Source organism: Balaenoptera ricei, chromosome 16 (genome assembly GCF_028023285.1).
Source record: "Balaenoptera ricei isolate mBalRic1 chromosome 16, mBalRic1.hap2, whole genome shotgun sequence".
Taxonomy (NCBI): domain Eukaryota; kingdom Metazoa; phylum Chordata; class Mammalia; order Artiodactyla; family Balaenopteridae; genus Balaenoptera; species Balaenoptera ricei.
In genome coordinates, this window is record NC_082654.1 from 1,868,943 (window position 1) to 1,884,636 (window position 15,694).

Here is a 15,694-nt window from a genome sequence, read left to right on the forward strand (position 1 = left end):
ACATCACCTGCATTCTCATCCAGTTGAAGCTGGAAACAGCCTGCGTTCACAACAGGCAACCTCCCCCAACCCCGCCCCATGGTCCCCAGAAGCTAACGTGTGCTCAGTGTTCCCAAGAGCGCAGCTCCCAGACCCGCCAGGAAGCTCTCCATCACCCACCGGAGCCGTGTCCGAGAGGGAAGGGGCCACAGTCCCCAGCAGGGTTTATGGTCCCGTCCCTGCTAGCCCCGAATCCTGTTTGAGAGCTCACTCAGTGGCGGAATTGTACATAATCTACAGCACAGCATAATTACCTGCAGCTTTATACTCAATAAAAACGTCTTATGCCAGCTGAGTTCTGCACCAAAAGGCACGCAGCTTCCTCCAGGCCCCGAGAGGTTACCTGTCCCCTGCCTGGGCTCGCTGGGGCTGGGGCGGATCCAATCCATAGGCAGGGATCTTGCCCAGTTTGCCAGCGTTGCCCCTCGACTTCCAGCCCCTGTGGGCCCATGAGCCGCCCAGCGTCTAATAAAGGCGGGACCCTCACGTCTTGCCTGAATTTTCCCACAGCGGTGAGCATGTCAGAACAACACGAATCTCCGTTCCAACCCCCGCCTGTGCAGATGATGGAACGAAGGCCACAGAGGGTGAGGGTGGCTCTCAAGATCACCTGAAGGTCAAGGGCAGGTCTAGAGCTGGAGGGTGCGTCCACTGAAGAGGCGGGTCGTGGCCTTCCACCTGGCTGACCAGGCCAGCAGGGGCCAGCGCTGTGGGCACTGGGGTCTGGGTCACTGCTGGAGGGATGCAGGCCCGGATGCTGGCACCCAGGACGGAGAGCGGCCAAGGGTGAAGCGCGCTGGGTAGTCTACCACAGACTCAGAGATTTCATCCCCACAAATCTGTCATCTCATCGCTCTGGAGGTCAGAATCCAACACGGACCCCACGGAGCTGAATCCAGGTGTGGGCGGGGCTGGTTCCCTCTGGAAGCTCCAGGCGAGAACCTGTTCCAGGCCTTTCCAGCTTCTAGAAGCATCGGCATTCCTTAGCCCCTTCCTCCGACTTCAAGGCCAGCACTGGAGCATCTTCCAATCTCTCTCCCCCCCTACCCGCCCACCCCAGGTGTGTGCGTGTGTCTGCCTGTCTGTCTGTCTTACTTCTGCTTCTGTCCTCACACCTTCTCTGACTCGGACCCCCCCCCCCCTTTCTCTTATGAGGACCCTCTGATGACACTGAACCCACCTGGACAGTCCAGGCTACTCTCCCCGTCTCAAGATACTAACTTAATCACGTCTGCGAGGTCTCTTTTGCTGTGTAAGGTAACATTCAGAGGTTCTAGGGAGTCAGATGTGGACCTCTTTGGGGCCATTATTCTGTCCACCGCTCCCATGAACCTGGCCTGGCCGGGTAGTAAATCAGACAGACCAACTCAAGGTCATTTCTACGAAGGGACCTGGTCTGTACAGAGTTCCCCTAACATGAGGCTCAGCCCCTGAACCCTCTGTCCGGCCTATGGGAAGTGGCCGGCTGGGCTGAGCATGGAGATTCAAGGGTGGAAATGATTTTCTCTGCGGGAAGCAGAGTGGCTTGTGCTGGCTCAGATCCAGAGAGAGGGCAGACATCCATGTGTGTCTGTCTGGTAAGGCCGGAGCCGGTTGCCGGAAGCCCAGGCACTGCCCAGAAGTGTCCCTGATCAGTCTCCCCCCAGAGAGAAATCAAAGATCAGAGGGTTTCAGGTCACGTGGACTTGTCCCGCCCCTTCCTGCAGCTTTTGAGGAGCCCAAGGAGAGTCCTGGAGCTTTCAGGGCCCTCAGAGGTCACTGGGGGAAGCTGAGGTCCGGGAAGGGGAGAGGATTCCTCTTGCCCAAGAGGAATCTTCTGGAAGGCCCAGACCAGAAACAGGTACAGAGCTCATTTCTCTGCACCATCACAAGACTGGTCACAGGACACAGCCAGAGGCCAGTCTGGTGGCCTTAACTGGCCTTGTTTGTTGGGATACATTGAGGCCAAATCCGAATTTCTGTGTGCATTCCCACGTTACAGACATATTCCTTAGGAAGGAAGCTTTTCCTTTCTTTTGTTTTTCTTTTCTTCACTATTTTTCCTTCGTAATCTTTTTCTCCTCCCTGATAACCTTTCACAGATAAGAGGTCTTAAAATTGCATACTATTCCTTTCGGAGATTTTAGAATCCTACATGTGAAAACACAAAGCTTAATTCCTTGCTCTTCTAAAAACAAACCAGGACTGAGCTGAGGCTGAGGCCGCTCATTCAAGCAGCCCACGTGCTAGTTCTCTGCTGGAGAGGGGTGGGCTGCAGGCCTGTGTGGGCCTCCGGGGCCTGTGAACCCGGCCGCACAGGCGGCGCCCAGTTGGGGAGGTTTACCGGGCACCGCGCTGCATGTTACTGGGTCCCTGGATCCAGGGCCAGAGCGGGAATTCCGCTAAAAGGAGAGAGCTGGCCTACAGGAAGAGCTCAGAGCTCCTGGGGTTCAGTTAAGCCGCTCACTTCTCTGAAGTTTGGTGTCCTTACCGGTAAAATGAAGGTGAGGACAATGTCTGCCTGTGAATCAAATGAGACAACATGTGAGAAATATCTGTAAATCACCCTAAAAGCCAGACATTGCTACCGTCATTCATACTTTGCATAAGTAACCTTTGCAAATGTGTGGATTTCAGCCTTGAAGGGCTTTTTGAGTTAGGGCTCATGCCAAGGGTCTTTGAGGGAAACTAAGAGGAGTTTCTCGATTCACACAGGTGTGTGGTCTGGACGGGCGATGACCGGGTTTTCTTCTTCAACCCGACGATGCAGCTGTCCGTCTGGGAGAAGCCGATGGACTTGAGGAACCGCGGGGACCTCAACAGGATCATCGAAGACCCTCCCCACAAGCGCAAGCTGGAGGCGGCAACAGGTAACTAAGAGACGGGCCCTGTGAACCCAGTTTTATAAGGGTCTAAACTGTACATTCCCAATGAGCATGAAAGGAAAGCACGATTTTCCTGCTTATGTTGGCAATTGATTTTGAAGGAATCGTGTTCCCTGTTTCAGAATTTAGTCATTAAGTTTTTATGGTGCTTTCTGCAGAAACACTGATCCTCCCAAGGGGGTGGCTCTGGCTTTCTTTTTAATTTAATTTAATTTATTTATTTTTTATACAGCAGGTTCTCCTGAGTTATCTATTTTATACATGTTAGTGTATATATGTCAATCCCAATCTCCCAGTTCATCCCACCCCCTGCCCCCATTTTCCCCCCTTGGTGTCCATATGTTTGTCTCTACATCTGTGTCTCTATTTCTGCCTTGCAAACCGGTTCATCTGTACCATTTTGCTAGATTCCACATAAATGCATTAATATACAATATTTGTTTTTCTCTTTCTGACTTACTTCACTCTGTATGACAGTCTCTAGGTCCATCTATGTCTCTGCAAATGACCCAATTTCATTCCTTTTTATGGCTGAGTAATATTCCATTGTATATATGTGCCACATCTTCTTTATCCATTCGTCTGTCGATGGACATTTAGGTTGCTTCCATGACCTGGCTATTGTAAATAGTGCTGCAATGAACATTGGGGTGCATGTGTCTTTTTGAATTATGGTTTTCTCAGGGTATATGCCTAGTAGTGGGATTGCTGTGTCATATGGTTGTTCTATTTTTAGTTTTTTAAGGAACCTCCATATTGTTCTCCATAGTGGCTGTTATCAATTTACATTCCCACCAACAGTGCAAGAGGGTTCTCTTTTCTCCACACCCTCTCCAGAATTTGTTGTTTGTAGATTTTCTGATGATGCCCATTCTAACCGGTGCGAGGTTATACCTCATTGTAGTTTTGATTTGCATTTCTCTAATGACTTTCTTTTCACATAAAGTTACTAACCTGGGGAAGCCCTCTCATCTGTCAGCCACTCAAAACTTCCTGTCCAGCACAGACATTAGCCTGCATTTAACTTTTTTCTTTTTTTTTTGCTTTTAAAATCTGTTTTCTACTATCAAATTAATGTGTACTGGTTAAACATTTTAGAAAATGCAGAAAAGTCTCACCTTTCAAGCTCATCCGTGGTGGTCATTTTGATGTACTAATTCCTTTTTTTTTTTTTTTCTCCAGCATTTATTTTTGTTCCAAATGTCATAGGAACGCCCCTTGAGACCACATGTCACGAATGGGAGCACGTAACCCTTCCCCCTCACACACCCACTTCAGAGCTTTTTATGAAATCCATTTGTTCTTTATTTGAAGGGATGCTTGATTTCAGTGGAAGTGCATGTGGAGAGGAGAAGGATTCTTCTCAGCTGTAGAGGAATCGGATGCTTGCAGAGCAGTAACTGTTCCCAATGATGCCCCAGCAAATCTCGTTTCCCCAAGAGTCAGAGGAGAGCACTTAACATTTTCAGAAAGGATCCTTTCCGATTAGATCTCATACATTTTTAATCAGCTGCTGTGTTGGGAAAGACCCACTCCCTGAGCACGTGGGTTAAAATAGTACTGGCCTCACTGGGGAAACTTGAGATCAGCGCTTCTCCCTGATTGACCCGCAGAGCTTGGCTGAAAGGCCAGGGAATAGGATCTTGACCCCTTGAAGAAGTGTTCGTTTTATTTTTGTGGGTGTTTTATTGGGTTTGCAGTGATAGTTTTGATTCCGCCTGAGGTGGGGCTAACACAGATGACAGAGACCAGCCCCCATTTTTAGTCAGAGCCAGAGGTATTTGAACAGAAATTTAGGAAAAGGTATCATAAAAGTTTTAACATTTTTATCAGTGCTAAGAGACATGGGAAAGATTGCTCTTGCAAAGCTGGTAGCAGTTTGCTAGGATGGAGAGATTGACACGGTTAATAGTCCCCCTCTCTTAAGATAAAGAGTACAGCCCCGTACCCACCACCCCACCCGCTGCCGAGAGTCAACTCAGGTCAGCTGATGTGGAGAGAAAGGAACGTTCTAGGTGCACATCCAGCTGAGTCTGTAACACTGAGCTGTGCTCGGGGACAGGAAGAATTGGGTTTGTGATTTTGCTTCCTCCTTTATTAAGTGGCATCCATTTCTAAAAGGGATGCTTTGCACGCTGAACGGAGGCTTGAACCAAAAACCCCTCACAGACAGCCATGTCCCCAGGCCCTCACTCTGGGGCAAGAGAGAGCAGCACACCCTGGGAGGGGGTGTCCTGAGACCCGCAAACCCCTCGAGGACAGTCGGGTGCAGTTTGTCATAGCCATGATGTTTATTTTCGTGGTAGACGCAAACAATGCAGGCAGATTCCTTGCTCCTTTCTTCAGCTTATCATTCTTGGAGATCATTGGGTGATGTTTCTTTTTTTTTCCCAAGGCCTGGAAGGAATGAGAAAGGACGGCACTCATTAGCAGTCAGTATACAGTTGTTGGCCTGTTTCTCTCCTCTGGACCAAGTCGAGTCAGGGCTGCGAGAGCAGAGAGGGGTCTGCAGAGTCCCCCACTGGGTCTTCTGCCCTTTCGAGGCTTGTGAGGTCTGTACGTGGAAGACAGCGTTAAAAGAGTAACAGGCATATTAGAAACGCGAAGAGTTCATCTGACCAAAAATCGATTCCAATCCCGCAGCACCAAACTGGAAGTGGTTAGAGCCTGGGAAGGCTGACCTAGTGAAGGCGCAGAGGCAGAGAAAGGAAATTACCTGATGGGCGACAGGTAAAGCCCAGCCAGCTGCCAAGACTGGTCCTCCTTAGCGTTTCCATTGATTTGTAACCTTGAGGCTTCTACTGGCTTAGATGTTGGTCCAATGGCCTCCTTGTATAATTAATTGCAACAAGGACCTGAATTATCTGGGTCATAGATCATGGCTCCATTTCACTCCGCTGACCTGAATCTCATTTTACACTTAAAAAGGTGGAGAATGGAACCTTAAATCTAACAAACACAACCGGAAATACCTGATTCTCCTAGATTTAACGTATCAAGTCATTTTGTCTGCCACCTTTATAATGGCAGCCCCTTAACTACTCTATCTAGATAGATGTGTGATTATAAACTTACAAGCAGTTACAAAATGAGCTTTAACCTTACTTACTCTTATAAAAAGAGGAAAACACTGCCTTAAACCAGTGTATTTTAACCTGAATCTTAAAGATATGCAAATGACCTCAATTCTCAACTTGCTGTTGCAGAGTAGAATTGGCATTTAAATGCATTACTTCTAATTTCCTAAGAGCCACTCACCCCAATTGTTCTGTTTGCTGCGAAACAGGACAGGAAATATTTCTGGAGGACTAATTAGCAGTGAGCAGGCAGAGTTGGTGACCTCAGGCCACCAGCAAGGGGCGTTTTTCCCTGGCTGGTCATCCATCATGACTCATCCAATGATTTGACCCTAATTATTATAAGAACCAGCTCTAGAAGAGATTGTTCTCAGTGTAGAATTTTGTTTTTCACATTTTGTTCAAGTATGAGTCATTATAGATTTGAATATTAAAGCCTGTTTCTCGCCTGAAATGGAAGCATTAAACATTCCAGTTGATATTGATTATTTTTCAATAGGCAAATGAAATAAATGAATTTGACAAAATCGCTGCCACATTGAACTGCTAGTAGGTTTGAAGGGGTGTGTGTGTGTGTGTGTGTGTGTGTGTGTGTGTGTGTGTGTGTGTACTAGGAATGTCAGCTGTGGAAGGGAGAGCTAAGAGTGTCAGACAACTCGGGGGAAAAGGATACAGAGATGCCCAAAGTGCTAAGCGGTTCATCATTCAGCAGATGAGGGAAAAGTCCCCTTTTTTCCATTCTGTTTTCATTGCTGAGAGGTTCAGATGAAGGCCTGAATTATTTCCTAATTATCTTGCAGCACATCCAGATTTTTTTATGTCTCTAGCAGACACACTGTTAGTTGGGAATAAATGCCTGTTGAACTAACGTGAAATGAGAAGTACCAGCCTTCACCCCACATCCGTTCTATGTCCTGATGCTCTCGGGGCTGCTACAAGCACTTCAGTGTGGAGGGTACCATACTCATGTGTGTTTTTCCGCCAGCTTCAGCATTTCTCAAATCTCTTAGAGGCTCAGTTCTTCCATTGTATTTACCTGCAGCACCAAAGACCTCTCTTCTGAGCAATGGGTAGTGTAGACTGAAGGAAAACTAAAAGTTGTGAGTTAACGTTTTATTCGGGGACCTACAGAGGACTATAAGCCAGGGAGACAGCCTGTCAGATCACGAGCTGTTCCGAAGAGGTCAGGGAAGAGCCAGGATATGTAGGAGTTTTTGCTGAGGGAAAAAAAAAACAAAAAACATTTAATGGAACATCAAAGATTACAGCTAATCATAAAAACCAGACATCTCAAGTTAATGATTCTAGTGCTTTTCTGTGGGAAGACCCAAGAGTCTGGGCTCATTGAAATCATTCCTTAGATACGCATCTCAACTATCTAGGGCCAGTACCCTGCTTTTCTCCATCCTGAAGTCCCCTCAGGGCTCACCATCAGGACAGCTGCCATGGCCGATGGCTTGTTAGCCATCAAACAAACATTCTTTGTTGACTGAAACGGCAGGCGCCCTCTTTTTTTGTCCGAGGTAGAAATCTTCCGGCAGTCTGGCTGGGCACCTGCACCATCCACAGCGGGTTCCGTCCCTTCTGCTGGGAGGGTTTGGTGCAGTCCGGGGGGATGTATCAGAGGGTGATCAGATAAAACGCCTGGGGGCCCATCCTCTGGGGTGGGGGAGACAGGAGGCGGGGGCAGAGATGAGGAGGAGTATCTCCCAGCCTCTCTCTCCTGCCTTTTGTCTCCCTCAGGTGCCTCCCAGTGGATGAGGCGGACAGGAAGGGGGGCTGGGGGGGGCGTTGGGGGGGGGGCGAGAAGTGCTGAGGGGGAAGGGGGAGGGAACCCTGGAGGGAAAAAGGGGCGCTTGTTTCCTCATGCCCACCGCAGCCGCAGGAGGTGGGCGCCATCCATATCAGCTTCCTTTTGCTGCTGTAACACATCATCACAAGCTTAGTGGCTTAAACCAACACCAGTGTATTACCTTCCAGTCCTGGAGCTCAGAAGCCCAGCTTACGTCTCAATGGTGTTGTCGGAACTGCATTCTTTCCGGAGGCACTAGGAGAGAACTCGTTCCCCTGCCTCTTCCAGCTTCAAGAGACCACCTGGTTTCCTGGGCTCCATGGCCCTGCCCACCCGCTCCAAAGCAGCAGCAATGCATCTTCAGCTCTTTCTCTGGCTGACTCTTCCGCCTCCCTCTTCCACTTTTCAGGGTCCTTGTGATGACACTGGGCCCATCTGGATGTCTTAGGCTCACCACCCGTCTCAAGGTCGAATGGTTAGGAACTTTCATCCCCCTTGCCTCGCAACCTAATATATTCACAGGTTCCAGGGATCAGGATGTGGACATCTTTGGAGGCCATTATTCTGCAATCCATCATCTTTATACCTGTTTTACAGAAGAGGGAATTAAAGAAAGGAGATCAATTGACATGCTCAAGGTCACACTTCTATCCAGTGGGGGACCAGGGTTTGCACCCTGGAGGGTCTGACTCCAGATCTAAGGAGGGGCGGCTTCGCCAGGCATCTTATGAGCATACGATAAAAAGGAGTTTCTGGAGATCATTTTGCTCCCTGTGCCTGACACAGGACAGTCAGGTGCAGGGAGCCTGGCGCTTCCACGTGGCAGGAAGTCACTTGGCTTCAGTTGCTCTGTAAACATTTTAGTCGTTTATATTCAAGACAAATGTACATTGACAATGACATGCATTTCACCAAAGAGGACATGAAACCGTCCCTGTGAGTAAACCCAGCTAGGACTTGTGAACGGGTCATGTTCCCAAGCATTGTTTGCCCAGGGACGGTGCATTGATCTCCACCTCACAGTGGGACCAGGTGCCCGGTACTCCAAAAGACCCAGGACTGCTGAAAACACAGGTGCTGGGTGTTCTCCAAAGTGCCAAAGATGTGCCTCATTGTTCATCTGCGAGGACTCAGGTGGATGAGAGGGGCTCTCCCCATGCAGAAGTCACCTGCCCCGGCTGTTTGGGAGGAACCCTGACCATCACCTGGGACCTGTGTTCCATCCACAGCCCGACACCACCTGGCAGCCTCGCCTACGCCTCCTCTTTGCACAATGAATGAACCAGGTGGCTTGTTAACGCCATTATCAGCATCGGTGCCCACACTGGTCAGTCCCTGTAACAGGACCACAAGTAAGGGAGGTGAGTGGAGACTGGTCATCCCTCCAGAGAATCGCTTACTGACAGAACTTACCAGGCAGCCTGTGATGGGAAGGGAGGAGCCGGACGTGCTGGCACCGTGGGGTCTTTACGATGCTCTGTAACACTCACCTTCAGTTTGCTGGACGGGCAGGGCCAGGGCTCATCCAGGTTTCTGGATGCCACCGTGAATTAGTGCCGATAAAGGAGTTATGTCCTGTCTCTGTGCCTTCAAGACCCAGGACCGTTAAACAGGTGAGACAGGAACAGCATTTTTCAAAGCAGTTTCCCCCAGAACTTAGTGCTTCAAATGCCCTGCCCTCCTGGCCCAGGAAGCTCGGACAGCCCAGCCAGGCTTCCACCCAGGGCCGTTTTCCCCAAACATTCCAGGTGGGCAGAGCACACGTTCTCTTGGCAGGGTTCCCAGGTCACAGTCTCAGGAGCTGACGAAGGTTTCGGCTCAGCGCTGCCTCATCGGGCAGACGACCCTCGAGGGGCTGATGACTCGCAGAGACCGGGACGGAAGCACCGCATCACTTTGTCTGCTAGGTTCCCAAACTGCCCTGTTTGCACACACCCCAGTGAAAGGACGGAACTTTGGCCGGAGGGGCCACCCCACTGATATGACGGCCCCATCTCGGGCCAGCACTCCTGTGGGCTGTGGGCGTGTCCAGGGCTGGAGAAACTTTGAGGTCTTTTTCTGCTGATTAGCCCGTGCCTTTCTTGAATATCAAGGCTATTTAACCCGCTGTCAGTCTTTTCAGCCAGATGTTTGCAGACGCCCCCAGAACTTCCCTGAGATCTCAGGTCACGTGCTTTGCTCACGTGTGTTAAGGTGAAAGCTCATCTGTGTTAAGAGCGTACGGCTCCCCTGGAAAAAGCTAGTGAGTCTGGAAGCTGAGGAGTGGAGCCCGCTCAGGTGATGGACGCGACCCCAGCCTTGGTGACCAGCACCTGCCATTAAGGGGTGAACTTTGGATTCCGCGCAATTCACAGGCCAGAGCACCACTGTTCCTAGATCCCCGGGGGCAACTACAGCCCTGGACTCTTCCAAGTTGCATCTGCCTGGGTCACAGGTGTATGCCGCATACCAGGGTTCTCCTCTGAATGCGAACATGCCCTCCCCCGACAAATCCGCTCCTGCAGTTCTCCAGCAAGTTTAACCAGACATTGTGCCTTCCCTTCTGAGAGAGGGGACCGAACATATAATAGGGGTCATCACCTCCACTTGCCCAAAGGAAGACGTTTGTCTCACAGACTCCGAAGAACTTTGACCACCTGCTCCAGCCTCACTGTATGCTCAGTGCCTTTTTTAAAAAATGTACATGCCTTTCCTTGCCGGTTAAAGGCATGAAACAATACATTTTGAAAATAGGTAGATGTTTGTGAGTATGTATTGAATATATTTTTAGTAGAACAGCTGAGGAATTGACATGCTGCACTTTCTGCTTTTCACCATCGTGGGCATCTTTCCGGCTCCCCGTGTTCTGAGCCCCTCTACCCCCATAGCCCATCTCTCTTCTCTCTCTTTCTCTCTCTCCCCTCTCTCTCCGCTGGATACCCATGACTCTTTCCAGTTGGTGGACTTCTAGGTCATCTGTTTGTTCATGCACACACAGAATGCTGATATGAACACCTTTGTACACATATATTTATCTTAGGAGCATTTTTACGAGTACCTTTCTTGTATAAATTCATATTACTGGAATTGCCAGGTCAAAAGGTACATGCATTTTATTTTGACAGATATTGCTAAATCGTCCTCCAAAAAGATCAACCAGTTCACATGCCCACTAATAGATTCTGCCTATTCTCATAAGCACTGTAGATCATCCAATCTTAAGTGTTTAGACCCATTCATTGTGGCAGTTGGCATTTCTTTAATTATGAGTGAAATTGAACCTTTCAACTGGTTGATTGGCCATTTGTTTTGTTCTGTATTCCTGTGAAGTGTGTGTTTGTCTTCCTTATTGAATTATACGGAATCTTGTAAATCAAGGAGATCAATATTTTGTCTATAGTGTGATTCCAAGATTTTTCTTTTGATTTTTTTTCCATAAAACTAATTGATCTTGAATTTTTTTCTTATTGTGGTAAAACATGCATAACATGAAGTTTGCCTTTTTAACCATTTTTAAGTGCACAGTTCAGAGACATTTATCAATAATACCTTCACAGTATTATGTAACCATCACCATTATGTCCCATTTTTTCCTCCCCCAAAACAGAAACTCTGTAACCATTTATTGATAATTCCCCTGGTAACCTCTATTCTACTTCCCATATCTATAGATTAGCCTGTTCTATATGCCTCATGTAAGTGGAATCATGCAATATTTGTCCATTTGTGTCTGGCTTATTTCACTTAGCGTAACGTTTTCAAGGTCCATCCATGTTATAGCATGTGTCAATGCTTCATTCCTTTTTACAGCTGAATAATATTCCATTGTAGGCATAAACCACATTTCGTTTATTGATTCACCTGTTGATGGACTCTTGGGTTGTTTCCACTTTTTTGCTGTTGTGAATAATGCAGGTATGAATGTTGGCATACAAATATCTGTTTGAATCCTTGTTTTCAGTTCTTTTTGGTGCATACCTAGGAGTAGAATTTCTGGCTCACATGGTAATTCTGTGTTTAACTCTTAGAGTAGCAGTCAAACCTTTTACCACAGCAGCTGCCCCATCTTGCATTCCCACCAGCAGTGCACACGGGTTCCATGTCCTTCTCCATATTTGCCAACACTTGTCTTCCTTTTTAAAATTCTTCTTATTATTATTTTATCACCATCAGAGTGTGTGAAGTGGTACCTCATTGCAGTTTTGATTTCCATTTCCCTAATGACTACGTGTTGAGTACCTTTTCATGGGCTTTTTGCGTGTCTTCTTTGGAGAAAGGTCCATTTAAGTCTTTGCCCGTTTGTAACTGGGCTGTTTTTGTTTTAGTTGTTGTTGCTGAGTTGTAGGAGTCATATATATTATGAATACGAATCCCTTATCAGATATTTAATTTGCAAATGTGGTTCCCATTCTGTGGTTTGCTTTTTCACTTTGTTGATAGTGTCCTTTTATGCAAGAAATTTAAAATTTTTTATTAAGTCCAATTTATCTATTTTTTTTTCTTTTATTGCCAGTGTTTTGGTGCCATATTTAAGAGACCATTTTCAAATCCTGCATCATGGCTTTTACCCCCTACATTTTTGTCTGAGATTTGCATAGTTTTAGCTCTTAAGTTTAGCTCTTTCATCCATTTTGAGTGAATTTTATTACTTGGGCTTTTTCAGAGATGGCTGCTGTCAAATTCTTTTTTTTCATGTGAATGGACCGTGCTTTCTCATTTCTTTGTATGCTTTGTAGCTTTTTATTGAGATCTGGACTTTCTGAGTGTGACGGTGGGGCAACCCTGGAAATGCGATTCTCCCACTCCTCAAGGATTTCTGATTCCTGCTTGTTGAGGGTTGGAGCTGTCCATTTGTGACTTTTCCAAACTAGATTTTTAAAATATGTATTTATTTATTTGGCTGCACTGGGTCTTAGTTGTGGCATGCGGGCTCTAGTTCCCTGATCAGGGATCAAATCCAGACCCCCTGCATTGGGAGTGCAGAGTCTTAGCCACTGGACCACCAGGGAAGTCCCTCCAAACTAGTTTTTATGTGTGTATTCCTTGTCACTTTCAATCCCCAAACTGAAGTTTCTGTTCCGTTATCACTGAGGTCAGCTGAAGGACAGCAACCTCTCCCCCCAGCCAGCACTGCCCTTGATGTTGAAGTTTCCAGAGCTCTCAAATACTTGACTCCAGTCACTTTTCCAGCTCAACAGCTGTTTTGGTGGAGGGACGGACCCGAGAGTCCCCTATTCCACCGTTTTTCCTGATGTTCCTTTGGTCTTGTATTTTTAAAGGCAGTCAAATTTGTGTTTTCCTTTATGACTTCTGAATTTTGAATCTTGATCAGGAAACTTCACTCATGATAGAATTCTTCAAAATGAACAAAAACACTCTAGAAAATAACCAACATCTTTATAATTGTGTGACCTCATTTAAAAACATTATTTCTTCAGTTTTCCTGTCCTGCCTTTGGTCTCCCCGAGTGTGTCCTGTGCGGGGTGTGGGGAAGGGTCTGCCTCGTCTACACCTTATTAAATGTCTTGATGTTGATGTCTGCGTATCCGCCTGAAGGACAAGCAGACAAACACAACCCACTCCTTCCTCAAAACCCAGCCAGAGCCAGTGGGGGCCAGGAGGGGCATCGTAAGGGAGAGTCCCAGCTCCTACGTGGAGGGCTGTTGGTGGATCTGGAGGCTGAGACGGCAGAGTGGGAGCGAGGGTAGATCCAGGTTGAATGTGCTGAGATGAGGGGCCCGTGGGGCACGGAGGTGGAGAGCCGGGCAGGAGCAGGGGAGGTAAGTGTACCTTCTGGGGTCACAGCAGAGAGGGGATTGACTGTTGGAGCCATGTATGGGCTCGTGGGGAGAGAGCATGGGAGTGAAGAAGAAAGCCCGTGCCCGCCCCGTCAGCTCGGTCACTGCAAAGGTCTCTCTCTAGACCACTGGTTCTCATCAGGGGCAGGGGGCGGGGTGAGGCTCTGTCCCTTGGGGGACATTTGGCAATTACTGGAGACACCTGTGCTTGTCAGTCCTGGGAGGGGCGCCGGGCATCTGGGGGTCAGAGACCAGGGGTGCTGCTCAGAACCCTAGGGTGCACGGGACGCCCCATCATCCAGCCCCACGTGTCACTGGAGCCAAGGTGGGGAGGGCCCCACTGGAGAGCCCCGAAAGGCCCACCTGGGCTTGGGCTGTCGCCGAGGGAGCGCTCACTGGTCCCACAATGCTGTACTGGGCAGGACCCGCCGTGGACGGGCCGTCGGTGGGAGGAGGCCACCAGAACCAAGGTGCAGGGTGGTCTGGACGAGCTGGGCGCCTCCAGAACCCGCCCCTCTCAGCTTGCTGCAGCCCCACACTGTGCGCTGAAAGCAAGCCTGAGAGTAGATGGGGGTTGGAGCTGGAGCAGGAGGCATTACTGGGATTTCAAACAGCGCATATGGAGAATTGTCAGGTTTTATAAAAAGAAGAGGTGTGGAGGGCTTCGCAGTCGTGGAAATTCATATTTTTTCCCATAAGCTTCACATTCGTTATGAGCTCATTACAGAGCCTCCTCAGGAAGGACGTGGGTTCAAGCAGTCCTGGGGGACGGGGGCAGCGGGTGAGGACATGGGACACGCACTGCAGAGCCCAGAACCCTGCACCTGTGCCCACATAGGACGTGGTTATGAGAAAGTGGTTTCTTGGGGATGACAGACACAGAATAAAAAGCAGGCAAGGAGGCAGTTGTGATGCCAGGGAGTGTTTGGACATCATTCAACCTGTCAACACCGAAACAATGATGCTCTAGAACCATCTTTATACTCATTTTTCCTCTTTCCTTTTGGAGACAGATATGAAACACCGAAGCACCTTTTTACTTTTTCATTCCGAAAGCTCATCAAACATTTATAGGGCCAACCTCTTCAGGATGTAAGTAGGGGACCCGACTTCAAAATCAATTTGGCTTTTAGAAAGCAGACATGTAGACAGCGGTGGTGGGCACGCCGCATGCAGGAGAAATTGGGTTGTTCATTGCAGGAGACAAAGCGGGGAGTCCGGATCCGTGGTTCAAGCACAAGAAGGTGAAGGCAGCGTGGCTAGCAGGGCTGGTCCAGGGCCTAAGTCCTGTGAGGGGTGGGGTCAGGTGGACGCCCCTTCCTCCTTCAGCCCTTCTGGGAGGTCCAGCAGCCTCTACACAGCCAGCAGCTAGAGATGACTTCTCTGCACCAAAGCACATCAGATTTCTCTTCTGCTGAAATATGAAAGGAGTGCACCCTGAGAGCGTAGTTACAGAATTTGAGGTCCATCTTTAAGGGAAGTCTGTTTTCTTAATTTCAAGATGAGTCTGCCTGAAAGTGGTGCTTCCCGACGGCTTGTCAAAGCCACAGGCTCCGTGCTAACAGGCAAACTTGGCTTTCTTTCAGCCAAGCCCGGTGATGGATCACGTTCCGAAGATAGCAGGGAAGACCCACACGTGAAAACCAAGAGGAATCGGTAGGTGGCCACGCCCTTTCCTGTGCGTCTTTCTTCGAGGGATGATTTGGTGGTGGAGAAAGAAAAGGGATCACTTTGACTCTATTGACTGAGCCAAGAATGGATCCAACCCCTAAACAGAGGGCGGGAGGTCCCAGGTCTGTCTTAGCAGAACCAGCTCTGGGTGTCCCGGGTCTACACTGGATGTCGTCTCCCCTCCCCTGGCCTCCCCGGGGCCACGTTCACCCCTAGCCTTGCTTTTGGGGCCCTGAGGAGTGGAGAGAGCACCGAGGTGAAGGTGGTGCTGTGCGCCGGGTGAGGGGGGCGTTGTGCGTCTGGCAGCCCTGGGTTGGAGGTCCAGCTCTGTGTCTTGCTCGCTTAGTGACTTTGGGCAAAGTAATTTCACTCCCACATCAGACTTCTCATCTGCAAAGTGGGTGACGCCCTAGTGAGATGTTGCCCGTGTGACTTCCTGTGGCACCAGGAGAATAAGTTCTCCATCCAAGTTTG

The 15,694-nt window shown here is 48.7% G+C and overlaps 1 protein-coding gene across 1 annotated transcript in view; it reads left to right on the plus strand.

The window, feature by feature from the left end:
* TCERG1L (transcription elongation regulator 1 like) overlaps positions 1 to 15,694 on the plus strand; it is a 198,018-nt gene that overhangs the window by 147,155 nt on the left and 35,169 nt on the right. Inside the window, exons 7-8 of the mRNA XM_059900081.1 lie at positions 2,734 to 2,888; positions 15,136 to 15,205. Coding sequence (XP_059756064.1) covers positions 2,734 to 2,888; positions 15,136 to 15,205 — 225 coding nt within the window. The remainder of the gene's footprint in view (positions 1 to 2,733; positions 2,889 to 15,135; positions 15,206 to 15,694) is intronic.